General features: G+C 40.6%; 1 protein-coding gene across 7 annotated transcripts in view; it reads right to left on the bottom strand.

Moving 5' to 3' along the window:
- Window positions 1-26,489, bottom strand: part of PSD3 (pleckstrin and Sec7 domain containing 3) — a 555,746-nt gene that overhangs the window by 15,703 nt on the left and 513,554 nt on the right. For all 7 annotated transcript variants that reach the window (XM_007961788.3, XM_007961789.3, XM_007961791.3 and 4 more), the window contains one exon: window positions 13,712-13,855. In XM_007961788.3, the coding sequence (XP_007959979.2) occupies window positions 13,712-13,855 (144 nt within the window). The remainder of the gene's footprint in view (window positions 1-13,711; window positions 13,856-26,489) is intronic.

Genomic DNA, 26,489 nt, shown 5'->3' on the forward strand with positions numbered 1-26,489 from the left:
AGGAGTGCTCCAACAGGGTAAACACACTTCCAGCAGTATAAGCATAATATAATTCCACTATCACAAAAACAACTTGGGATGGGATTTTACCAAATACAACTGCAACGGCAAATCTTTGCTGACAAGCATCTACGTACTGTTTTCCTGGACCTGGCCCATTCAGTGGGCTCTCTGTCTTAATTACCATGTGCTGTTTTGATAAAGCTTTTTGTGACCACTAAGAGCCAAAGGCAACTCAAGTGTTTAACGGCGTCTTTGTCTACTAAAGTAAAATTCTTTCTTCGGTGTGTGACTCCTCCTTATTACAATTTTTTTTTTTTTTTCTGTATTTATTAAGCTGATCTTCAATTATCTGTAAAAATACTTCCCAAGTATGGCCAGGTGCAGTGGCTCACACCTGTAATCGCAGCAGTTTGGGAGGCTGAGGCGGGCAGATCACGAGGTCAAGAGATCAAGACCATCCTGGCTAACACGGTGAAACTCCGTCTCCACTAAAAAAAAAATACAAAAAAATTAGCTGGGAGTGGCGGCCGCTACCTGTAGTCCAGCAGGAGAATGGCCTGAACCCAGGAGGCGGAGCTTGCAGTGAGCCAAGATCGTGCCACTGCACTCCAGCCTGGGTGACAGAGGGAGACTCTGTCCCAGAAAAAAATAAAAATAAAAATAAATAAATAAATAAATAAATACTTTCCAAACATGTCGGGGAAAAAATCCCTTTTCACTAGCATCAGTGCCTACCAGGGGTAAATAAAAATTGACGTGTCTAAGACCATGTAAGCTGCTACTTGGGGTGAATGTTAATTGCGTTTTGAAAAAAATTACAACTATTGATATTCTTTGAAAAGCAGTTTAATCATATCCACACACACATTTACGTGGATCTCACTGAACAGTTTCTCTCCAGAGCCCTGAACACCATTTTATATCCTATTTAATAGAAAAATGTCTTCTTTTGACCCCTGATACATGAATACGATAGTAACCACCTGAATGAAAATACAACTGAGCTGCAATTTTAACTTACTGCTCCTATTTGCATTCAGACCTCACTGCTCTAGCAATCAAATCCTGAATACATTTCCTCCTGACATTTCATTTTCTCATGCAGACAGGGCAAAAGGTCATCTTAAGACAAAATGAGCAGAAAAGCAATAATGTCATATACACAGCAATACAGTTTGCTCCTAGATCTCTACAATGGAAAACAAAGAAATAAACCAAAAAAAAAAAAAAAAAAAAAAAACAAAAACCAAAACAAAACAAGGAGCTTCTGAAGGAACTGCTTATTCAAGTAAGGACTGTTCATTTTCCTCCGGCGTACTACAGGATGATGGCAGAATTGAGTTGCAGAGACTTTCTCCTTGACCAGGTGGTCCACCCACCACTACCTACTGACTTAAGAAAGCAACTGCATGCAAAACAGAGTTCCTACATGAAAGCTATGCTGGAAATTACATTTTTAAAAAGAAAATGTTCAGGTTTTTTTTTTCCCCTCCCTATGCTACTCCCGTATCAGGCTTCAGAATACAGTAGTAACCTACTGCCTAAATATAGCAAATAACCACACATTTTTATTTATATAGTTTGTGTTCATGGCTTTCTGGTAAATCCAAAGAAAGCGTGAATTCCATTCTTTTGATTCATTCTCCCTTTCTGCCCTATTGCTCTCTAAATGAACTCTGTGACTTTCATTTTTTAAAAAACTACAAATTAAAAAGCTGACTGTTTAACATAACGATACAATCAGAAGAAGTCAAGAGCTCAACATTAGAACAGTCCAGGAGACCTGGGTCTGCAGAAAGTGTTCTGAGAGCTTCATTTGTCTGTGTTCTGTTCCCAGGCCCTGCCCCATGAAGCTCTCATAGGAATCTGCTCTTGACTGCGGACTCAGCTCTACTTTACTCTTCACTGCCCCTGTGGAGTTTCCTGGACACGCCTTTCAGACAGGTAGGAGAGCTGAGTGACCACCAGTAGACGCTCCCCACCTCCAGGCCCTGCTATTCCTTTCCTCAGGGCCTAGTCAGTCACCAAGACTAGGAGTAGAAAGCAGGTGCTTTTACCCTTGAATAACAACACTGTCATCTTTGTGGAGAAGGAGGAAGAGAAGTGAGTTGTTAAGAAGAGTATGCAATTCCTGCTGAAAACTAATTTTAAAATACTATGATTTCTCTAATTCTTTACACCGTTTCTCTAGCTCTCAAAATTCTTTCTTTAAACTCAGTCTGTGTAAGTATTCAGCTTTTCATCTCTTTTTCAAAACTAAAATCAACATTCTGTAAGTCTACAAAGCTTACTTAGAAAACATCACACATTTTATTTTCTAGGTGGAAAACTCTAGAAACAAATTGCCTGGTTCCAACCCACAAAGAGACCAACCTTATGAAGATCTGCCACCCACAAGGCCTCTGGCTCTGGCTATTCCCAAAGGTCCTACCCAGCTTGGCCTTGTGATGGTTTTGACTATAGCTGAGTATAAAATTGAGAAAGAAAACAAATCCTGATTGGATTACCAGGATTACCAAGTTTGTTGTTCAGCAAAATGGAAAAAAAAAAAAAAAAGCCTCTGAAACACAAGGATAGAAGGTTAAGCTTCTACTTACCCAAGGTAAGCAATGTGGGCTAAAGAAGTACTGCTATCTGGGTAAGAGACTAAATTTTGCCTAAGGATAAAAGTTTGTCACTCACTAAATTTTTCCCTATGTAACTTACATCTTCTAAAACAAAAAAGGGAGCTTGTTATGGCGACATTTTAATATAGGGCACATGCTTCATCTTTTGGTTTACACTTTGCTTTTCCTTCTGATTGTACCGGAATTCCCTGAAGTCATACCGGGTATCCCTTAGAAGCATCTTCCCAGAGTCTTCCATGACAGCTTGTGTGTCACACTCACAGCTCTAGAAGGGCTAATGCCGGGCTTAATGAGACAGGGTCAGTCCTTCCAGGAAATCCTTACAATGTGATTTGAGGAGTAGCAGAAGGAACTATGATCTAAAACTACCTTCCCCAGTGATCTCCTAAGATATTTCATCACCAACATTTACTTATTCCTTTTGGACCTGAGGTAGTCTATTTATTTATTGATTCTTGAGATGGACTCTCACTCTGTCACCCAGGCTAGAGTGCAATGGTGCGATCTCGACTCACTGCAACCTCCAGCTCCTGGGTTCAAGCAATTCTCCTGCCTCAGCAAGTAGCTGGGATTACAGGTGCCTGCCACCATGCCTGCCTAGTATTTTGTACTTTTAGTAGGGAAGCGACTTCGCCATGTTGGCCAGGCTGGTCTCGAACTCCTGACCTCAGGTGATCCACCCGTCTCAGCCTCCCAAAGTGCTGGTATTACAGGCGTGAGTCACCATGCCCAGCCTTGAAGTAATTTTAAACTTTCTGAATTTCCAGTTTAAGTGATCCTTTAAATGGGAAGTACCATAAGTAGTCATTTTACGAGTCCGTGTCCAATTCTGAGCTCGTCTTGGTGAAGCACCTTCCAACCCAAGCAGCTAGTGAGTCATACGTTATGTGTGGCTATGAGACATGCCAAATGGGGCTAGACTGGAATGAGCTATGCTGTAGGTGTAAAACAAACACTAGATTTTGAAGATTCTGTATGGAAAAAATAATGTTAAATATTTTGGAAAATTTATGTAAAATTTTTAAAAATCTCACTATAATTAATTTCACCTGTTTCATCTATTTATTCATTATGTCGAGAATATTTAAGATCTATTATCCTCAGGAAATTTCAAGTATATAATACGTTATTATTAAATACAATCACCATGTTGTATATTAGGTTTCCAGAATTTACGCATCTTACGACCGCACGTCTGCACCTTTTGATCAACATCTACTTATTTCCCTCCAACCCCCACCTTAACCCCTGCTGACCACCCTTCTACCCTCTGTTTCTTTGCGTTGGAGATTTTTAAATTCCACATCTAAGTTACATAGGCTATAACTGCTCCATGGTTCGGAGATATGAATGCCAGGGACATATTTGCTAGCTTGTACCTCCAGCTGGAGGTGAAGGAACACGGTGGTTCTGCTGGCTCAAGAGCAGGTCTGCCTTTGGTGGGTCATCTGGGCTGTTTCTCTAGACAGGGGCATGAGCTTGCAGCAATTAAGCCAGCCTGGGATTAATTTGTCTCATGTGCAGGATCTGAGTCCACAGTTGTTCCTGGGCCCTAGTGCTGGGCACCCACCCATGTAAGCTCGATGGAATGACAGTGGAGACCCAAGATTGGAGGTGCACAGAGGCCACTGGCCCTCAGAGCAGGACACACTCTAGCAGTGGATCTGGTTTTAAGGTGGTACCATACTGCGGCAGCTTACGTAAAGAGGGTAAAGTGAGGGAGGCACAACACGTGCTCCTAATCGGAAGCAATGTAGCTGTGTGAGTTACAGGCAGCTCCCCAAACTAGGCTCAGGGCTTGCTATGGCTGTGGTATACTCTTGCAGTAAGAACTGCAGGTGTCTTCAGTGGCAATGGAAGCTGATGGGGATCTTTTGCTCACCTTTTCCCCTCAAAGGGTAATCCCTCTTGACTCCAAGCTAATCTCAGCAGGGAACATGAGTTGGCAGAGGCAGGGTGCCCGATCACCCTCACTATGCTGCCTTCCTGGGCTTCTAAACACTAGAGGGATCTCACCACTCCCTTGCTGCACTCTAATGCTTTTCCTCTGACACTCTAGTTGAGTTTTGGTTGTTTTTGTGAGGGGCATAAGTGCCAGGTATGTCTAAGCCATCTTGCAGATATCACTTCTCAACTCCTTTTCTTTCCTGCTTTCAAGACTCTCTGTGTTTAATTTCTGACAGTTTGATTATAATACGTCTTAGTGAATTCCTCTTTGGGTTGAACCTGATTGGAGGTCTTTGAGATTCATGTACCTAGATATTCATATCTTTTTCCAGATTTGGGAAGTATTCAGTCTTTAAATAAGTGTTCTTTAAATGCTTGCTGCCACGTTCCCTCTTCCTCCCCTTATTACCGTCTATGATGCAGCGATTAGCTCCCTTGATGGTGTTTTCCATGAATCCTGTAGATTTCTTTCTTCCTTTTCATTCTTTTTCCTTTCTTCCCCCCTCTGATTAGATATTTTTAACTGATATGTGTTCAAGTTCACAGCTTCTTTCTTCTGCATAATAAAATCTGCTGTTGACACTTTCTATTGCATTTTTAAAGTGTCATTCAGTATATGCTTCAGCTCCAGAATTTTTGTTTGGGTTGTTAAATAATTTCTGTTAATTGAACTTCTTCTTTTGTTCTTGTATTGTTTTCCTGATTTCACTGAGGAATCAATGAACTCTTGTATTCTTGTCTTTGTATTCTGTGGCCTACTGAGTTTTCTTAAAATAATTATTCTGAATTATTTTTCAGGCAACTCATAGATGTTCATGTCTTTGAAATTGGTTCCTAGATATTATCGTATTTTTTTGATTTTTACAGAATTGTGTTACTTAACGTCTCACACTGCTGTTTTTGCATTAGAAGAAGCAGTAATCTTCAGTCTTTACTGTCTTTGGGTGAGAAATACTTTCTCCAAATAGCTGAGCTAGGAATTTTGAGGCTCTCTCAGACCTTTTTCTACGGACATGTCTACTCTATACTTCTCATTCCAATTAGTGGGTAATTCTTACATTGTACGTGTTCTCTTGATCCTGCAAGACTGAAGGCTGAGAGCCTCCCATTTGCATGCCCTAGGCCAGTGTCCTGTGATGCTCAAATTTGTGTGCCCTCTCTGAATCCCATAGAGTTGAGCTCAGTGACTGTATGAGAGATGATCTGTACATGCTTTGGGAGCTGGCTTGGGGTGGGGATGTGGGTGTGAGATGCGTGGAGCATTTGGAGTGCCTGTGGACCAGCTGGGGGAACGGGTCTGTAGGTGAGGCATTCCATGCAGCTTGGCGAGAACTTTCTGATGGAGGTCTACAGAGCAGTTAGAAGCCTCCATGGTCTCTCTTCCCTGCTTTCAATCTTTCTCAACCACTCAGCTGTGCTGATTGCCTTAATATTCTGAGTGGGGTGGGAAAGAGTTTGGTCTCTTAGGCAGCATCCTGCACGTCTTGGGGAGTCAGACACTCACTCATTACACTCCCACTTTCTCCAGTGGAAGAAACTGAAGGTTGTGGTTGCAGGAGGCTCTCTTGGCAGTGACCTTTCTGCCTTGAGGTAGGGGTGACATAGGTGAAGTGAAACTGTTCTTCTTCTACTCATTATTCTGTCTATTCTTAGATTTTTTTTTTTTTTTTTTTTTTTTTTTTTTTGAGACAGAGTTTCGCTCTTATTGCCCAGGCTAGAGTGCAATAGCACGATCTCGGGTCACTACAACCTCTGCCTCCTGGGTTCAAGTGATTCTCCTGCCTCAGCCTCCAAAGTAGCTGGGATTACAGGCATATGCCACGACACCTGGCTAATTTTGTATTTTTAATAGAGATGGGGTTTCACCATGTTGGTCAGACTGGTCTTGAACTCCTGACCTCAGGTGATCCACTCACCTCGGCCTCCCAAAGTGCTTGGATTACAGGCGTGAGCCATCGCGCCTGGCCCTATTCTCAGATTTTATAATCTAATGGTGTGCTGAAACTTCTCCACTGGACTCATGGACTTCCACAAATGTACTCTTGTCTGTGGATATCTGTCTAAATCAATGCCTCTGCAGGAAGATGACAACGGAAAGCTCCTATTCTGCCATCTTGCTGAAGTCACTCTATTTACCTGTTTCTTTCCATTTTTAAATGTAGCTGCTAGAAAATTTAAATTCACATATAGGTGGTTTATATTTACTTCAAATGAAAGGAACTGGTCTATATTACCTGACATTCCTGAACTGAAATATTTTTGTTCTATGTTTAACACTCTTAGAAATCTTTGTGAAGGTGACATAATCCAAAGCAAATTGGTATTAATCTGTCATTCTCCTGAAAATATAGAGTTGGAATGGCCTTATCAGCTAATTCACCTAATCCCATCTCATTTCTATAAGCAGGAAACTGAGGTTCACGAAGGATAACATCATGCCACATACACCAATGACAAGACTAACATGGATTCTCAATCTAGTCCTTTTTCAAATTGTATGATTTTATCTCTCAGCTTACTTGTCCTTTTCCTGCAGATAATACCTTAGCCCAAAAGAGTGACCGTTGTCAGAGCAGGTGTTTCAGGCCTACAGTAAACGATTGATGAAGGAGGGATTTAAGGACAGGGAGTCATTTCAGATCACATGATTGGCTGCTTATTCTTCCTTCTCAGGTATGGCCCTAATTCTTTGCAATCATCTACTAAAAATGTGGCTCAAAGAATCCTGTTACCAGGCGCCGCTTCTCTTCAAACACAGCTGTTATCATTTAAAGATTAAAATTCAGAGCTCTTAGTCCTCTTTCATTATGTAATACAAAATGCAACTCCAAATGACAAGGCAAGGATCATGTCTGTATTATTAACTGGACTCACGGTATACATAAACTGTTGATCTTACATCTCTAGCTTTTGATTCATGATTGTAATACAGAATCTCTTTGACTTGTGATAGGGTTATATCCCAATAAACCCATTCTAAGTTGAAAATATTGTAAGTCAAAAATACATTCACATCACCTATCGTATTGAACATTGTAACTTAGCCCAGCCTACCTTAAATGTGCTCAGAACGTTTACATTAACTTCCAGGAGGGCAAAATTATCTAACCCAAAGCCTATTTTATAATAAAATATTGAACACCTCAGGTAATATATTAAATACTGTACTCAAAGCATACCACTTTTGTACAAGCATCAAGTCAAAAAATTGTAAGTCAAACCGTCTTAATTTGGGAACCATCTGTACTTAGCATCCCACGAAAAAAAGAAAAGTCTTAAATTTCCCCAAGAAGTCTATTAACCTACACTATCTCAGTTCCTCAGATCCAGACATATAATCACCTTTGTCACGTCTTCTGTGAAGGAGACAGCATTTGATTCCAGGCTAGAGTGACTTACTAAGTCACTTAGTGAGACTTTTGCTACTGATCTTCTTTAAGCAGGTTAACAGAATTTCTTCCTTGCTTTCATTAGGAAGAACAAGGGAAATAATGGTTATCTTTGCACTTTTATGATCCAGACCCCCTATAGCTTAATAGCTAGGAAATTTTGTTTCAGAGGGTGGGTTTGCCTTGTGACAGTTGGCACTGTATTGAGATATGCCTCTGCACTGCTCCTGTGAAAGGAAAACTGATCTAGATTATGGCCCCTAACGTGAAAAATTACTCCCCAATGTTGACAAATACAAATAAACAATCTGAGGAATAAGGCCAGGATCACAACCAGAAAATGTGCTCAAAAGGAAGTAAACCACCCAACACTACTCACTATGCGACATGACACCCAACAGTAAAACGAAAGGTTTACAACGTGAAATTTATATTATCCGTGCTTCCAGATACGAATGGTTTTGGGCTTTCCTAATGACTTTGAATGGAATGCATTTTTTTTTTTTTTTTTGCAAATATATCAATTTTGGAAGGAATCAGGCTGTTTTAAACGTCACCAAGAAATAGAAATTCAGAAAAAGGTGCATCATGTTTCAAGAATGTCCCAGATTTTTAAGAAAATATTCTATCCCAAGAAATTTATAAGTTTTGTTATAGTGGACATTTGCTGTTTCTAAAATTGAATTTCCCAGCCATGTGGTTGGTGTGGGCCCTAACTGTCTTAAGCCATAAGCATATGCTACTCTGGGTTGCAATTCAGGAGTGGGCATTCAGCTGAATTCAAGTCCATTAAGTCAAATGACCTTTATTCTAAGTCTTTGGTTTCGGTCATGAGGGAAGTGGACATTCTCTTTTTTTTCTGCTGGATTGGAACCTGAAAACACATACACCAGGGAAGTATCTTCCTTCTGAGACTGAAGGGACTATTAATTCCAAGCCCATGTTCAAAGATTTAACTAATACTTAATGCATATAAAACTGGCTGCAGCCTCTAGTACAGGGTTTGCAAACTCAAAAGCCTTCAGGGACCAGAGCAATGACACAAACTGCAGAAAGCTATCAGATGTGATATATTAATAACAGGGAATGATGGGAAGGACAAGGCTTGTCTTTCCTAAACACATTTAAATTACAATTAAAACAAATACAACATTAGGTCGGCCAAAGAAAACACGTTGACATTAGGTGGGCTGGCAACATAAAATTCACTGGCATTGTGTCGGCTGGTTTTCTACCTTGCTTTACAAGGACCTGAAAGCCAGCTACTAACCCGACCTTCAGCAATTCCTCTGTAGTAAATCTCTTGCAGCCCAGTCATGATTTTAATAGACTTGGGATGCGGTATCTTCTTCCTCTCCCTACTCAGGTCCAGCTCAACTTAAGGATCATGCTAACATCTGTAATCATCTTAAATGTTGCATCTGTAACATCTTAAATGTTGTATGAAAAATATCTTGAAATAAACAGCATCATCTTCTTCTAGTTGTTATTTCTAAAGCTGAAGAAACACAAAATCGAAACATTAGGGCCAACTGCATTGCTGTCAAGGGAATTTCTTTAATGGTTCTGTGTCTTAAGGGGCCCAGGTGTTTTCCAGAACAGCTCAACCAACTGTGCTTTGTTTGGAGCCTTGTAAATTTTTACATCTGACACAAAACATCCATCTGCCCCAAAACTTGATCTGTTTCCAAATATACCAGAAGCACAGGGATCAATTAAATATTTTTCAGTAAAATGGGAACTGAATAAAACAGAGAAAAGTTAATTTATAAGGAAATGTGGCTATTTCTGATATTTATTTCTTGAAATTGGGAAATGATGGTAAGTTTCTCAATGTAGAGTGGTCATGCTTAAAGGCTCTTTCATAAGTAAGATTAGATTTCAAGCCACAGCTTGGAGGTTACCGATTCAGTCGAAAACAAGACACGCCTTCCCTTAGAGTGTAGTCAGTGGAGAGAGCCCCTTCTGAGTCAAGTTTGCTGCTTTCCCCTTAGAGTTCAGTCAATGGTGAGAGCCCCTTCTGAGTCAAGTTTGCTGCTTTCCCCTTAGAGTTCAGTCAATGGCGAGAGCCCATTCTGAGTCAAGTTTGCTGCTTTCCCCTTAGAGTTCAGTCAATGGCGAGAGCCCATTCTGAGTCAAGTTTGCTGCTTTCCCCCCCTTAGAGTTCAGTCAATGGCGAGAGCCCATTCTGAGTCAAGTTTGCTGCTTTCACCTCAGAGTTCAGTCAATGGCGAGAGCCCATTCTGAGTCAAGTTTGCTGCTTTCACCTCAGAGTGCAGTCAATGGCGAGAGCCCATTCTGAGTCAAGTTTGCTGCTTTCACCTTAGAGTGCAGTCAATGGCGAGAGCCCCTTCTGAGTCAAGTTTGCTGCTTTCACCTCAGAGTGCAGTCAATGGCGAGAGCCCATTCTGAGTCAAGTTTGCTGCTGTAAGTAAAAGTGAATCTTTTTTCTGATAGGCTAAGATGGAAGCTTCCTTGCTCTCTGTAGATTTTTTCTTAAACCCTGAACCTATGCATTTACCAGAATTTCTAATTATTTACTGTCAGTGTTTGGACAGTTTCTAAGGCATAGAAAGAGTGGTAAATTTGGCTCACCATGAAGCACTGTTTGTACTCAAAGCAACCTGGGATTTAAACACTGAAATGCATAAATTAGGAACACTCCTGGTGTTATTACTAACAGCTTAATATTCTGCCAGAATGAAAGTGTTTTTTCCATACGAAGACTTGTGAAAATTGATAAGAATTGCTTTGAAACCAAGGGAGGCCCTGAGGAGGACCCACCATAGGAGGAGGTGAGAGCACCCATTCATGCCTGTGATCTTCCCTGGTGATTAAAGTCCCTCTTCCTGTCACTGCCCATCTGTGGGCTCCCACTGAACTGCAGACACTGCTGTCTGCTCTCACCTGGGTGAGAACACACACCAGGTTTGTGTTCATGGGAGCTTCTGGTCCTGTTAAAATAATGAACACTAAGGTTTCTCAGAGAATTACTTCCTCTGATGCTATCTTTTATATACAAGAATAAAAGTTCATGCATGTTGTCAACAAATGTGCATCAATTAGTCAGTGTTCTAGAAGCTGGGAAAAATGGTCAATAACTCTCATATCACCTATTCAGGGAATACTGCTTATGAAGCAAAGGATGCTGTGCAAAGACTCTCTGCAAGTACTCCCAAGAGACAAATTCTGGTGGCTGCGATGATAGCAAAGTGGACTCTATGTGATATATGACTTCAGTGTTAATTTAAATTACTGAAAAACAGTTGTTCACGTTTTAAAAAGCACTACTTTTACAAAACCCTTTTTAGATGACAGCTGAAATTTTTCCTATTTCATGACATACATATCAGCTGTACCAAGTCAGTTATCCTTGCGCCTTTCTGATAGACACAGGTGAAGGAGCTTGACAGACAAGCCAACCTGCCTGACATATTAGCATACGGCTCTGATTTTAAGGAGTCCTGGAATGCAGTCTGCAAGCTCGCTGAGGTGACGATTTGATGAAAGTAAGACTTAATCCCTGCAAAGCCTGGTCTAACTTCACATCAGGGATTGAAAATGCTGGCTCTTGGTGGGTTACATTTTCAGAAACGAGGTAGTGCTGTAGACTCAAAAGTAGGGAGGGCTCCTAGCTATGGCAACCTTTCCATGGCCTTGAAGCCACCCCCCACCTCCTGGGGACACGCTCTTCCCCCTTTGGCATGAAGGGCTCCAGTGAGGTGCTGAGTGCTGGAAGCAGGGACTGAGGTGTTGGGAAATTTAATTAGCGTGTGTGAAACAAAAAGGGCCTATGGCTTAAAGCCACTCCAGAAGTGTGAAGAATAATAATGGCTTTTTGAGAACCTCCATTTCCCAAGAATAAACAAGCCTGGGGAAAGATGAGTTGCCTAGCTTTTTGTTGTTGGTTTCTTCATTTATTTATTTTTTAAAATTTTTCAAGTCTTCTGCTGGTAAGACTTCTACAGTTTTTGCTAAGAAACTTTTACCTTTACCAAAATAAATATTTCTCTTAGTATAGTTCTCTGCCCAGAGCAAGGATTTGCTTGACCATGAAGAAAACTAGTACATGGATCTGTAGTGGAAGTGCCATTTTTTGATCAAATGCTACATTTAATAACAAAAATATTATAACTCAGAGACTTTTTAAGGCTTCTATGAAACTGTATCCAACTCAGCAAGCCCACGTAGAGCAAGGGCTGGAAATGAACTCAGGATCATAGTTTTGGGTAGGGGGAGGTATTATGGAATCCACTACAGGTACAAAGACAGGTGAAAACAACTTCAGCTTAAACAAATTGTGGCAAGTACTGTAACAGATGAATCCCAGCTACTGTATCTAGATCAGTTTTTTCATAGGAGGAATTTGGACTGTACCTCAAAAGACGAACAGGACTTTCAGAAATGAAGATGATAGGAAGAGGATCCGAGGCAGAAGAAAGTAAGTGAACAAAGGTATAAACGTGTGTTTGGGGAGAGTGGGTAGAAATGTGACTAACGTAGGGAGGCCGGTGTGGGAAAGACGGAGGTCGTGGAAACGTGGAGACGCCAAACCCTCTCCTATGAAAGAACTGAGACTTTCTTCAGGAGGTAATTGGGGGAGGGGAATGGGGGAAGCCGCAGGCAGCTGTTGAGCAGAGCAATGCAGTCATCTGGGTTGAACCCCAGAAAAACTACTGGCCAAAGGATTTAGGATGAACTGAAGAAAGGAGGGCAGAGTGAGAGAGGAGAAAGCCAGGGCTCAGCAGAGGAAGTAGTTATAAAGCAACGCAAGGAAGGGACAGGTGTGAGACGCCGCAAAGACTGATCGCTAGCATGTGGACACTTAGCAGATTTTAAATTTCAAGCGTGAGGAGGAAATCAGATGGTAAGATGAAAACAAAGGAGAGGAATGATGAGAAGTAAAAGGGATCAGAGCTACAGTGAACAAGAACGGCTAAGGGCAGATTCAGCACACCCAACAGAAAAAAAAAAAAAAAAAAGGTCAAATTAGTCAAAATAATTAATTCTTTTGATTTTGTATTGCATGCTACCCACTTTTTAAAAAAAAACACTTTAAATGTCTGAAGGTAGAGGCTAAGGCAGTCTAATAACCCTGATATTAATTTGGAAGAAAAGTCAGCCACGGAAATATTTGGAAATACATTGTTTTCAATGTGTGTTTAAATTTTACACTTTTCTATGCCAGAGCATATGGATCCTTACCATTCTTTTTAATAAGCACACTCACTGTATAGCTGGATGTGCCACAACTTAATTTATCAGCCCCCTTCTGAAGGGCAGTGGGTGGCAAGAAGAAAAATGCATGTTGTTGCCGAACTCCGAGAATGTGCACGGAAAAGCTGATGCCTCACATCCCTCCGTGGCTCATTTCCTCCCTTGTGCTTTTTTTGACTCCGATTCTGCCGGAAGAGACACAGGGACACAGAAAGCAGCTGTCTACCCTGGCATGTCCCTCTACTGTGCTTTTTCTTCCCCTCACAGCGGGCGCACACTATTCCCACCAGGCAGGCTATTTGCTTTTAAGTGTATAAACTGGCAGTTACTCTTTGATGTTTGTTTGGCACTTAAACAGAATCACAAACAAGAGGGACCACTTTGACCTTGCGAGGAGCTCCCAAATTACAGCCAGGGGCAAGGCACGCCTCTCTCGGTGACAGTAACTGCAAAGAAAGACACCGCCTCACGGACAGATCCTAAGATATCTCAGAAATCAGCACTTACTAACATTTGGGTGCAACACACCTCAAACTCCAGATAGTGGTCTTTCAGTTTGTACTCATCGACATCCTTGGCTTTGACCTTCTTGTCGGGGGGATACGAGCGGTGCTCGGCCAGCTCGGTGGTGATCTGCTTCAGCTTACTTTCATGTGACTTCAGTTGCTCCTCCTGCAGGAAATCGTGATGCCATTTAGTGTTCAAAAAAGCAAGTCAGTAACAAAGCACAGCATATTAAAAAAAAATCCCTTGTGCTGAATGACTTTAACTCACTAAACAGCCCAGTGTGCCTCTGCTGCCACATCCTTCCAGCTTTCTCCCGCCAGTGTCCACATATTTCCTATATTCCTTCCCAGGATGGCAATCAAGGCCAACCTCTTTAACTAGGTCCCTTGTCACAAAACCAAATGGCTTCAGAGCTCTTTATCCGGTGTAACTGCCCCTGAGTCGGGACCAGGCCTTAAGAGATACCCTGACAGGCATGTCACCAGCTGAACAGTTAAGCACCTAGCGTGGAAGCTGCACACCTTGGCTTCCCCATTTCATGCCCACTCAGCAATGCTGCCAGCTTTCCCGTCCCTCGCAATGAATGAACCGTATATGTGCATAGTTTGTTTTCCTTTTTGAAAGAAGCAGAGCTATGAAGAAATAGTTCTTCTCTGAAGCTTATCAGATGATATTCTAAAAAATGCAGCTATCTTGCTTCTCTCCAAAGCAGCAGAGTTCTTCGTTCCTTCAACTTTATTGACTCAAAGCAGCAAATCAATTAAAATGAATCTACCTATTTAGCAATTATTGCCTTAATAGCATTATTATAGGTACCATGTACCAATGCAATATGGTTGATCCTGCGTCAAAGGACTTCCATTCTAAGGGTACCATTTATATCACCTTAGCAATAGGCTACCTAAAAAGATATGTTGCCGAACCTTCTTCCAGCATTTTAAAAACATTCTTGGAATTCTCTTGCATTCTTGAAAATGTATGACTCCTTACTGTTCTAGTTTCACATGCAAATTATCCAAATTTCACACGTACAATAAGACAAATGGGTGAAGGCAAATGAAACAGATCTGATTAAATTAGGTGATAAATGTATTTCATATAACACCAACGTAATTGCAGAATACAAAAATCTTGTAGAATGAGGAGAATAATTTTTTACAAAGCCAGAAAATGGATAACTATGGACACTATACTAAGATTATATAACATTATCGTAAATTAAAAAAAAGATGTCCAGAAATTATGAGTGTCATATGTAATATCTTAGAGACTTTTGTAATAATTAAAAGCCAAACAACAAAAACAAATTCCAAGTCAAAAACCATCAAAATGGAAGAAAACAATGACAAGTAAAAAGCAGAGTACACGAATGGAAAAATGAACAAGAAAGGTGGCATGAACATGTGGAGTGATCTAAAAATGACGAGATTCATTTCTAAACGTCAGTTATAACAAAACAAAACAAAACAATCTGAGAACTCCCAGAAAAGGAAGAAGGAGAAAAGAAACCTATTTTGAGATTTTAGAAAGGAGTCTACATCTCCAAACCTATTATTTGTGTACTGATAATGCTGAATGTCAAAAATGCTTCAGGTAGCTTTTATTTACAACTTCTTACTCAGCTATTACTTTTACCCAAGGGGACTATCAACTATGTTATGGATTGAATATGTCCACTCAAAATTAACGTTCAGTGTAGCTGTACTTGAAAATGGGATTCCTAAATAATAATGGTCAAATGAGGTCATAAGACCGGGGCATATATCCAATAGGATTAGTGCCCTTATAAGAGGAGACACTGTATGCAAGTACCAAGGGAAGGCCATGGTGGCCATCCACAGCCCTAGGGGAGAGCCCTCACTAGACATCAACTCTGCTGGCACCTTGATCTTGGATTTCCAGCCTCCAGAACTGTGAGAAAACAGATGTCTGCTATTGAAGTCACCCAATCTATAGCATTTTGTTATGGTAGCCTGAGCTAAGACAAACTATATCGAAAGTTTTTATTTCTTTCAAAGTTGTTTTCCTTTGTGTATTTACTGCAATATGTAAATTACCTAATAGACTTCCTGACAAATGCTATTTAGTGACTAGACCACTTCAAAAAATAAAAGCAAGATGTATTTTCCTTCTTTTCTAAAAAAATTTCAGTTATATAAAAAGTCATATTGAATGGTATATAAGAAACACATATCTAACATAGGAATTTAAGAAAAATTTAGGAAATAAAATATAAATAAATTGAAATTATCTGCACATGTATGTGCTCATCTCATTCCTTTTCACTGTTATTCATATATAAAGGTATGTAACCATAAAAATGCAGAAGTGTAGCCGGGTGCTCAGTGACTCACGCCTGCAATCCCAGCACTTTGGGAGGCTGAGGCGGGCGAATCACAAGGTCAGGAGTTCGAGATCAGCCTCACTAACATGGTGAAACCCCGTCTCTACTAAAAACACAAAAATTAGCCAGGCGTGGTAGCACATGCCTGTAATCCCACCTACTCAGGAGGCTGAGGCAGGAGAATCACTTGAACCTCGGAGGTGGAGGTTGCAGTGAGCTGAGATCGTGCCACTGCACTCCAGCCTGGGTGACAGAGCAAGACTCCATGTCAAACAAAACAAAACAAAACAAAACCAGAAGTGTATTCTCTAGGTTTTACACTTTATATAAAAACTAATGAAAGTTTCTTTTTTTTAACAGAATATGTTTTTAAGATTTATCTACATGTATGCTCTAGTTCCTGTCTTTTAATCATTATGTAGTACTCCATTGCAGGACACATAACAATTTTGTTTAAGGATATTTAGTTTGTTTTCAGGTTTCCTGTTTTGGGATTATTTTTTTTCCCTGTTATAAATGATGTTGCAAGAGACATTCTTACACATGTCTCCTAGGGAATCTGAACAAGAGTTTTTCTATGGTGTGTCACCAAGAGTTGGCAGTTCTGGGTCTTAGAATATGCACATCTTTAAGATGACTGTTTTCTAAAGTGTTTTTATGTGTTTACATTTCCACAGCACGTCTGAAATTTCTCTTTGTTTTATGTCCTTGTCAAAATGTGATATTATACGTAGTGTATATTTTTGCTAATTTCATAGGTAAGAAATAAACCACTGTGATTTGAATTTACATTTCCCTGAATATGAGCGAGGATGAGGTTTTGTTCATAGGTTTACTGGATTTCCTCTTCCGTGAATTACCAGACCCGTTTTCCTATTGGGTCGTTTGCCTTTGAAAAAATAGATTTGTATCAGTACAACAGGTATTTACAATGTATGTGAAGAAACCAAACTCTTTATATCTTTGGCTAAGAAATAGTTAGAATCCAATAATAGAATCCAGTTTATTTTTTTAAAAAATAAGATTTTAGGTAATTTGGTAAAAGAATTTGCAAACTTCTATTTTTTTTTACTTTGGATCTATGCAAATATGCTTTTAGATATTTGCTACTTCTAAAAGCTTTAGATTTAGGCTTTCCAATCTTGAATATTCAAATGCCTCTTTTTCTGTTGAATAAATCCCAATTTCTACTTATTTTAAAGAGGAATACAGGCTAGAATAACAATATGCACAACACCTTATGTTTTGCACTTTCCTCCCCATACCAAGACTTGCCAGGGTTTGTTCACTGTTACCAAGCTATGTTTCATAAATTTGTTTCTACAGTAGCATAAAGGGCTAGTCATTTAGACTATATTTTTATGAAGGAACTAATCGAAGAAGTGCTGATGTTCAATGAGAAATGCTTCATGACTATTTCACTGCCTTCACAGAGCGGGAGTCAATAAACTCAAAATAAAGCATTTTAAAATCACATTTCCTTAAATCTGTCCATTTTGAACAGTGAAATAAAAATGCCAAGTGGCTCTTATGGACATAGCTTGACCATGCAAATTATTCCAGTGCTAGAATCCCATGGTAAGAAAGATACAGATTTTACACACACACACACACACACACACACACACACACAAAGGTAAAAAACAAAGGGAGAGAGAGGATGCAGCCATGGAGCTACCACATTCTCAGACTCAGGACAATTACATGTGTCACAGACATGATGAAGAAAGACAAAGTAGGACTTTGCTTCCCTCCCCCGCTTTTATCTTTGCTTTTACAATTCTTTAGGGATGCATACATACTGTTTTTATAAGACAATATAGCAAAAGAGATTTCAGAGATGGCAGAAAAATATTATATCTGACAAAGAAAAGGCATGGAGATAGAAAATAGCACAAACTCATAAAATTGTTTTAAGCTAGGAAGTGACATTTAGAAAAAAATTGAAACTACTAGATACAAGAAAAGTTGTTGTTGTGGTTATATGCCAATAGATTTAAATCGTTAAGACCTTTCATAATATACACAGTAACATTTTATCTAAAAGGTAAGTTTTTGAAGTCACTTAGGATTTCCTTTACTCAGATTAGGGGCTAATACCCAAAGTATATAAGGAACTCAAACAACACAATAGCAAGAAAACAGAGCGATTAAAAAATGGGCAAAGGACCTTGTTACGGTTTCATTGTATCCCCTTCAAACTTCACATTGAAACTTAATCCTCATTGTGCAGTAGTAAGAGATGGTGCCTTTTGGAAAGTGACTGAGTCCCTCATGAAGGGATTAGTGTCTTAATCAAAGTGCTGGAGGGATCTAGGTCAGGCCCTGTTTTGCTCCTCTGTCTTCCGTCATGTGAGGATACAACATTTGTTCTCACAAATGCTGTGAGGAAAATTTGGAAAACTGTATGAAAGCTCCTTAAAAAACTAAAAATGGAATTACCAAATAATCTAGCAGTCCCACTTCTGAGTATGTAGCCAAAGAAATGAAATCAGTATCTCAAAAAGATGTGGCATTCTCATGATGAGACCATGCTGTATCCTCTTCAAGAAGAGGGAACAGCTCTTGGCTGCAGCATTATTCACAATAGCTAAGATCTAGAAGAGATCTAAGTGTCCTTTGACAAATGGATGAGGAAAATGTGGTATATATACATAATGGAATATTACTTATTCAGCCTTAAAAAAGAGGAAATTCTGTCATTTGCGACAACACGGACAAACCTGGATGACATTTTGCTAAGTGAAGTAAGTCAGGCACAGAAAGACAGATAGTGGATGATCTCATACATAGAATCTAAAACAATCGAACTCATAGAAATAAGGAGAATGGTGGTTACCAGAGGCTGGGGGCGAAAGACTTGGGAGATGCTGGTCAAAGGACGAAAAACGTCAGACAGGAGGAGTAAGTTCTATTGTGTATCATGGTGGCTAGAGTTAATAATAATGCACTGTGTATTTCAAACTTGCTCAAAGAGTAGAATTTAACTGTTCTTACCATAAAAAAGTGATATAGCAAAACACCTGGAAATACATATAATTATGATATGGTCAATTACAATTGTTAAAAAGGTTTTCATTTTTTCCTGTTTATACAGTACTTGGGTTGTGAGAAAAACTTCATAATTTCCTTTAAAATATTAAGCTCTAATTTCACCTCTATGAAGACAGTATTGCTTAACTGATGAGGCAATGGGAACAGGCAACTTGGCTGTTGAAGACCTTGCAGTGTGAGTCAAGGGCTGACCTGGAGTTATAGTCCTTCTCCCCTGATGCAAAGCCCAGGATCAAGGGCCAGAAATCAGTTTTTTATCTTTTTATACCAAGTATAAGACTTACATAGTACTTATCACGGAGAGAAGGATGAGAGAACAGCTGTGAAAACTTAAAGGAAACAGTAAAATAGAAATGCAGATGGCTCTAAGAGGGAAAGGAGGAAGAATGAGAGAGAAAGCAGAAAGAACTGGGGAACAGAGAACATGTTTATCCATTTATCCATCCGTGAACCTCACCAAGCGCCCACTACAGCAAGCACCGTGCTAGGTGCTGGGAATAAGAAGAGGGAACAGCCACAGCGGGTGCCACCAGTCTTTTCCTTCAAGCTGTGGGATACAGAATCCTCGATGTTCTAAGGTGGAACAGAACCTGGCCACTGTCCTTTCTACCCTCTTTGTCTTAGAGAAGATGGAGATCCAGACAGTTCCAGCAGTTGCTCCAGTTCAGACAAAAGGACAGAGTGGCAGAAGCCACATTCTCCCAACTTCTACCATCAAGTCACCTCGGAACAGCCGTCTAAAATCCAAAGGGCTGCTAACAACATAGCTTCAGCACATTCTCTTACTTGACAGATCAATCCTGAACTCAGCTTTTCAGAGCTCCTGGTGAACTCCACTGCTGCCGGGTCTCCTCTGCCATAGCTCTCACACGTGCAGGCTAGACTAAGGGTTACTCACCTTGCTCCAAATTCCACTCAAAACCTGTGTTACAGGCAGGGCCTGGTGAGTCACACCTGTAATCCCAGCACTTTGGGAGGCTGAGGTGGGCGGATCACTGAAGGTCAGGAGTTCGAGACCAGCCTGGCCAACATGGCAAAACCCTGTTTCCACTAAAAATACAAAAATTAACTGGGTGTGGTGGCATGAGCCTGTAATTCCAGCTGCTCAGGAGGCTGAGGCAGGAGAACTGCCTGAACCCAGGAGGCAGAGGTTACAGTGAGCCAAGATCACGCCACTGCACTCCAGCTTGGGCGACAGAGTGAGACTGTCTAGATAACGAAAAAGAAAAAGAAAAACAAAACAAAACAAAACCAAACCTGTGTTATTCCAGATTGCACCATCGCTTCCTCTTCTGCATTACTGCAGCACCTAAATGTCTATCTCATATGCTTAGCACAAAATATACCCTGACCTGTGTGTGAGTTTTATCTCCCTTACCGATTACAAACTCTTAGAAAGGCAAAAAAGGTCACTTTTTTTCCTTCTCTTAAATCCTCCAGCATCCAGTGAAGTGTTGAGCAGAGAGACAGTATGTGACAGCTTTTGGTTTATAGACATTACCTGCCTAACATTAACAAATACCTTAAGCTCTCAGAAGTTGAGGGCCAAGGTCATTGTCTCACCTATTTTTATAATGCCCACAAAACCGAACATAGTACCTGCTATACAGGATCTTCGGTAAACAGTAGCTGAACAAACAGGTTTTTTTTTTTTTTAAAGTGAAGGTACAGAGGGGAGGGTTTAGACTGTTTCCTTTGTGCTGTCTTAAAGGAGACAGATGATTTGAGGGTAATAATATATTTAGGGATCTCCAGGGCAACTTACAAGTCAAACTGCTAAACAATGGAACCTTCTCAAAATGAAGTGGTACAGAACTTAGAATACAGAACACCTGTCTTTGAGTCAGTTTGAGGGAGGCTCAATCCAAAAGACTATTTCATAATTTCATGTTTAACACAGCTTTAGACCTTAAACAGTGTTTAATGAGTACAAGCAAAAAAGCTTCCACATGATTTAATTACTTGTTTTATTGGGTACTTAATATATATTAAATACAGACCTCTAAGAAATGAATTAAAAAAAAATCTATCCATTCTGGAAAACTGTGGGTACCAATTAAGACCACATCAGAGAGTCTGAATGTGAAAAAATGAGTCAGTTAAGGGTAAGTGACATAATTAGAATCACATTTTAGTCAGAACTGTAAAGGATGGATCAGAAGGACATAATATTAGTGGAAGAGAGATCACAAGTGGTTATAAAAATCATCTGGGTCAGATTATTCCAAAGTGGGGAGTGTGTAGCCCAGGCAAGATGACCCACTGGGGAGAATTTTAAAATCAGTACTGAGATATAATTAACATATCATAAAAGCACCTTTGCATGTCTAACTGTGCTGAACTCATTTATGAGTTTTCAAAAATTTTAATAGATCCCTAGGCACTGGGAAAAAATTTAAAGTTTTCTTTTAATTTTTTAAAATCTCAGCACTATAAAATGTTAAGGCTTACTAATATTTCCTACTGGGATTGACAGTAGAAAATGCAGTTTATTTTATTTAAAAAGGTATCATATATTAAAAGGTATCTGCTGAAATATTTAGTATTGGGATGAGGTGAATAGTCAAAAAACTGAGGAGACCAGTGATCTAGGTAGAATATGATGAAAATCTGAAGGAGTAGGTGTAGAATATGAAAGATACTGGCCAAGCACAGTGGCTCATGCCTGTAATTCCAGCACTTTTGGAGGCCGATGCAGGTGGATCGCCTGAGGTCAGGAGGTCAAGACCAGCCTGGTCAACATGATGAAACCCTGGCTCTACTAAAAATACACACATTAGCCGGGCGTGATGGTGCACGCCTGTAATCCCAGCTACTTGGAAGGCTGAGGCGGGAGAATCACTTGAACCTGGGAGGTGGAGGTTGCAGTGAGCCAAGAGAGCACCACTGTACCCCAGCCTCGGTGACTGAGTGACTTTGTCTCAAAAAAAAAAAAAAAAAAAAGAAAAAGAAAAAAGAAAGATATTTAGGAGGTAGAAGTGACAGGACTTTATGACAGAAAGTGTGGAAAAGGGTGGGTGGGAGTGCGGTGAAGAAAGTAACTACAAGAATGACCATCCCTGAAATCCCACAGCCCCCAAGGTCAGCTCCACTCACCTGACTCTGAGCACCACTGCCTTGTGGTCACACTACAGGACAAAAGGAGGGGTGGGGGTTACTTCAGTGTGAGAATCAAGCATAGGACTGCTTCGCTTCTGATCAGTGTCCATCTCCAGTCTGACCAAAAGAGTATTTAGTACCCATGGATTCAAACTTATTTATATGAGAATGGTTGGAATTCAAAGAAAACAGGCCTAGGTATCAGGAAATGAAGACGTCCTGCGGCGCCATTCTCTGAAGAAGCAAGGAAAGACCTAGGGGAGGCAGAGGTTCCTACAGTGTAGTGTCTAAGTGGGATGTGGAGCCACCTGTCGGCCTGGAGTGGAAGAGAAACACACATGTGTCCCTGGGCCCCAGCCTGGACCTGAATGACCTGGTGGGGCTGGGAAATGTGCATTTTATGCAAGTCCTCACACAGCTGTTGTGCACACTGAAGTCTGAAATGACTTCTCTGGTGGACAGAAAGGGAGGTCGTGAGCAGACTGTGAACAAGGCCAGCCAAGCAGTTGTGTGTGTGGAGTGCTACACCAGAAGACGCAAAACTTGTATTTTCAAGCTAGTCTTTCCACCCCCAACAGAAGAAAAATGTGCTCTGGCAACACTGTCATGAAAAACAAAGAAGGGACTCCTCCTACACAGCAGAGTTGTTCAGAAAGTACCACGCTGCACTGGCGATAATCAATTTCAATGATTAAGGCTAATGTGTTTTGCATAAAAGACGAGAACAAATTAAAGCAAAGCCCACAAATGACAGAGTGACACTCTGTCTTGCAAAAGCACCAAACAATCTTTTAATTGAATGTCTAATTTTTTCCCAACACAGCTTATCTTTATCAGCGTTTCCAGCAAGGCACTCACGTTTTTATACCTGTATTTTGTAAAGTAAAATTACTCAAAAAGTTCTGGCATTTAGGGGAGTCAGAGCCACGTTGTGGGGGTATGGGGGGAAAAAAAGTAGCTGGTCTTATGGCTTCAGATCCACTGGCTAAAGCATTGGTTCTCAACAGGAGTGGGTTGGATTTTGACCCCAGAAGGTATTTGGCAATGTCTGGAGACATTTTTGGTTGTTAGAACTGGAGGGTTCCTATTGGTATCTAGTGACTGGAAGCTGGGGACATGGCTAAACATCCTACAATTAATAGGGCAGCCCCCCACGACAAAGAATTATCCACACCAAAACGTTAATGCTGCTGCAGTCGAACACGCCTGGGTTAGAGGATGGGAGCTAGTCTTTGCGGTACTGGAGGAAGCCTAAGGGCAGCCAGACATGTTCCAGGATTTGCTGGAGGCGCACTATGACCCCAGCGTAGATATCCCCAAGAGCCTCAGGGGCTACTCCAAATACACGCTTCATTTTACATATGTGTTTCTCAAAGGTAAAAATGTTCTCTTTAGAAACAATCATTATGACTTGGCAAAGAAATAATACAGAGCTGTTGACAGAAAAATCCTTAAAAACATTCTAGAACCATCTCATTTTTCTGGATGGAAAACTGAGGCCCACAAAGCAAGTGCTGGGTGATGTAATTCAGTGGGGTGGCGGGAGGGATGGGGGGGGGGGTGGGGATCGTCTCATTTCTTTCCAAATAAGTTAAATTCCTGAAATGATACGGTTACCTTGTCTTACACGATACTGGAGGATAGTTCTCTTTGGTTATTAGTTTCTTATTTAAAATCTTCAATCCATAACTCTGATGATACTACATATGCATTTTTTGGTATCTCTGTGGATTTATGTCCAAAATGAAGGAAGACATTTTAAAAAATTATGCATTCTATTTTTGGTTCCAGGGTAAGTCATCTGTTTGAAATGAGAGTGCTTACCCTGATAAATGTGTTTGCTTGCCTGTTCTGGTAAAAACACGCCAACAGATGAACACATTCATTTTCATGTGCATATCACTTACTAGTATACAGTCCCTAGATAAATAGGAAAGCAGTACATTTTTTAAAGTATAAAGTAAACAGAACTGTAGATTTTACAGTGAGCGAAAATCAAGGAAACACTCATATATTGCTCTAAGCTACATACATCTTCCACGAATGACATGCTTATTAACGGCCCTTAACTCACCTTCTCCCCTGGATCTTTTATAGAACTGAATGTGAGAAAGACTCAATCTACTGAAAAAGAACAATGGGATTTTACGAAAGAACCACTGTAAAATTAATAGAGCAAAACTCAATTTTGGAAGGTATTCTTTTGCATCTAGTTACTCAATTTTTTCCCTCCCCTTACGTCCTGTAATGTGGTTTACCTTTTATAGGATATATGCTTTATGTGGTATGCTGTTTATGTTAAGTACCCACATTTAAAGCAGAGAAATGCATTTGCTTTAAGAGTTCATATTTTAGTTGGATAGATGGAGACGTCCACCGACATATCTTCTGGTCATCAATAAGAGTATTCCCTTTCTCTTAAAGTCGTAGTGTACTTATTATCCTTAAAAATTAAACGCCAGTGTGTCCTGTATGAACTGTACAGTAAAAGTAATGCTTACATGTAAGCATTCAATATATCTTAATGATAATTATGAATTAAAAACCAATAGAATCTTTCCTGAAACCACAGATTCCTCCTTCTTACCACTAGATTTCTGTTTTTTATACTTATGGCAAGACTTGAGCACATTCCCCTCCTCCACTTCCTTTTAACCTTCCATTCATTCCCCCATCAAAGAAGGCCAATGTGGTTTCTGTTCGCATGACTCCACCAAAACTGGTCTTGCTAAGGTTATCCAATGATATAGTATGGATGCTTGTCCCCTCCGAATCTCATGTTGAAATCTGATCCGCAGTGTTGGAGGTGGGACCTGGTAAGAGGTGTTTGGGTTATGGGGGTAGTTCCCTCATGAATGGCTTGATGCCACCCTTAGGATAATAAGGTAGTTCTTGCTCTATCAGCTCAAGTGAAAGTGGGTTGTTAAAAAGAGCCTGGCACTTTCCCTTCCTCTCTCTCTTGCCATGTGACACATCTGTTTCTCTTTCCCCTTCTACCACCTTTCGATGCTTCCTGAGAGTCTTACCAGAAGCAGATGCTGATGCTATGTTTCTTGCACAGCCTGCAGAACCATAAGCCAAATAAACTTCTCTTCTTTATAAATGACCCAGGCTCTAGTATTCCTTTATAGAAACACAAAATGGACTAAGACACCCAACGACCTCCCAGCCACTAAATATGACATATTTTTAATCTAAAATTTACTGGACCTTTTCCCCCTTTTCTTGGCACAACATTCTCCCCGTTTGTATTAAATCTAAGTAACTTTTTGGAAAATTGCTTATCAAGGGCCTTAGTCTGCTTCTGAGCTCTGGTCACTGCAGCATTTGGAAAGAGAAAGAAGAAAATGATCCAAGAAAGGAGTCTAAGAAGCAAGAGGGGAAATCAAGAGACAGCGAGGTGAGGCTCCAGAAGTCAGACACCACAGTCCCCAGCTGTCCAAGCCACAATGACAGCCTGTTTCCTCTACTTCCATGAGCCACCAGAACCGTCCATTCCATACTTTCAAGGTCTCTCAAGCATTTCCACTACTATCCATTTCTTCTACAGCTACCTTAGCTATATCTCCTCTGGATTACTGAAAATTCCTTTAAAAAGGGCCTTTCTGTTTATACCAGTGTCTTCTTCTAACAGTTCCTCATGTTGTAATGAGAATAATTTTTAAAGCAAAAATGTGATCAAATTACTCTCCTGCTTAAAGTTATTATTATTATTTTGAGACGGAGTCTTGCTCTGTTGCCCAGGCTGGAGTACAGTGGCGTGATCTCGGCTCACTACAACCTCCGCCTCCTGGGTTCAAGCAGTTCTCCTGTCTCAGCCTCCTGAGTAGCTGGGATTACAGGCATCCACCACCACGCCTGGCTAATTTTTGCATTTTTACTAGAGACAGGGTTTCACCATGCTGGCCAGCTGGTCTCGAACTCCTGACCTCAGGTGATCTGCCCACCTCGGCCTCCCAAAGTGCTGGGATTACAGGCGTGAGCCACTGTGCCCGGCCTTAAAGCTATTATTTTGAGGATGCTGGGAACCACTGAAGCATCCTAAATCCTACACACGACAAACAAGGCCTTTCATGATTTGGCCTTTGCTGACCTCTGCAGAGGTACATTTCTTGCTGATTCTCAACACTGTGCTCATGTCACAGTTAAAAACTTGTGTGTGGTTCCTGCATCCAGTGCTCTCTTCTCTAGGCCTTCGTTCCTCTGCTGGCTCATTCTCCTATCTCATCCCACACCTCACCTAACTGCCTCTCATCCTTTAAGCTTCCCATGAGGTACCACATTTCCTCCTTCACCTTCAAG

This window comes from Chlorocebus sabaeus, chromosome 8 (assembly GCF_047675955.1).
Source record: "Chlorocebus sabaeus isolate Y175 chromosome 8, mChlSab1.0.hap1, whole genome shotgun sequence".
NCBI classification, from domain to species: domain Eukaryota; kingdom Metazoa; phylum Chordata; class Mammalia; order Primates; family Cercopithecidae; genus Chlorocebus; species Chlorocebus sabaeus.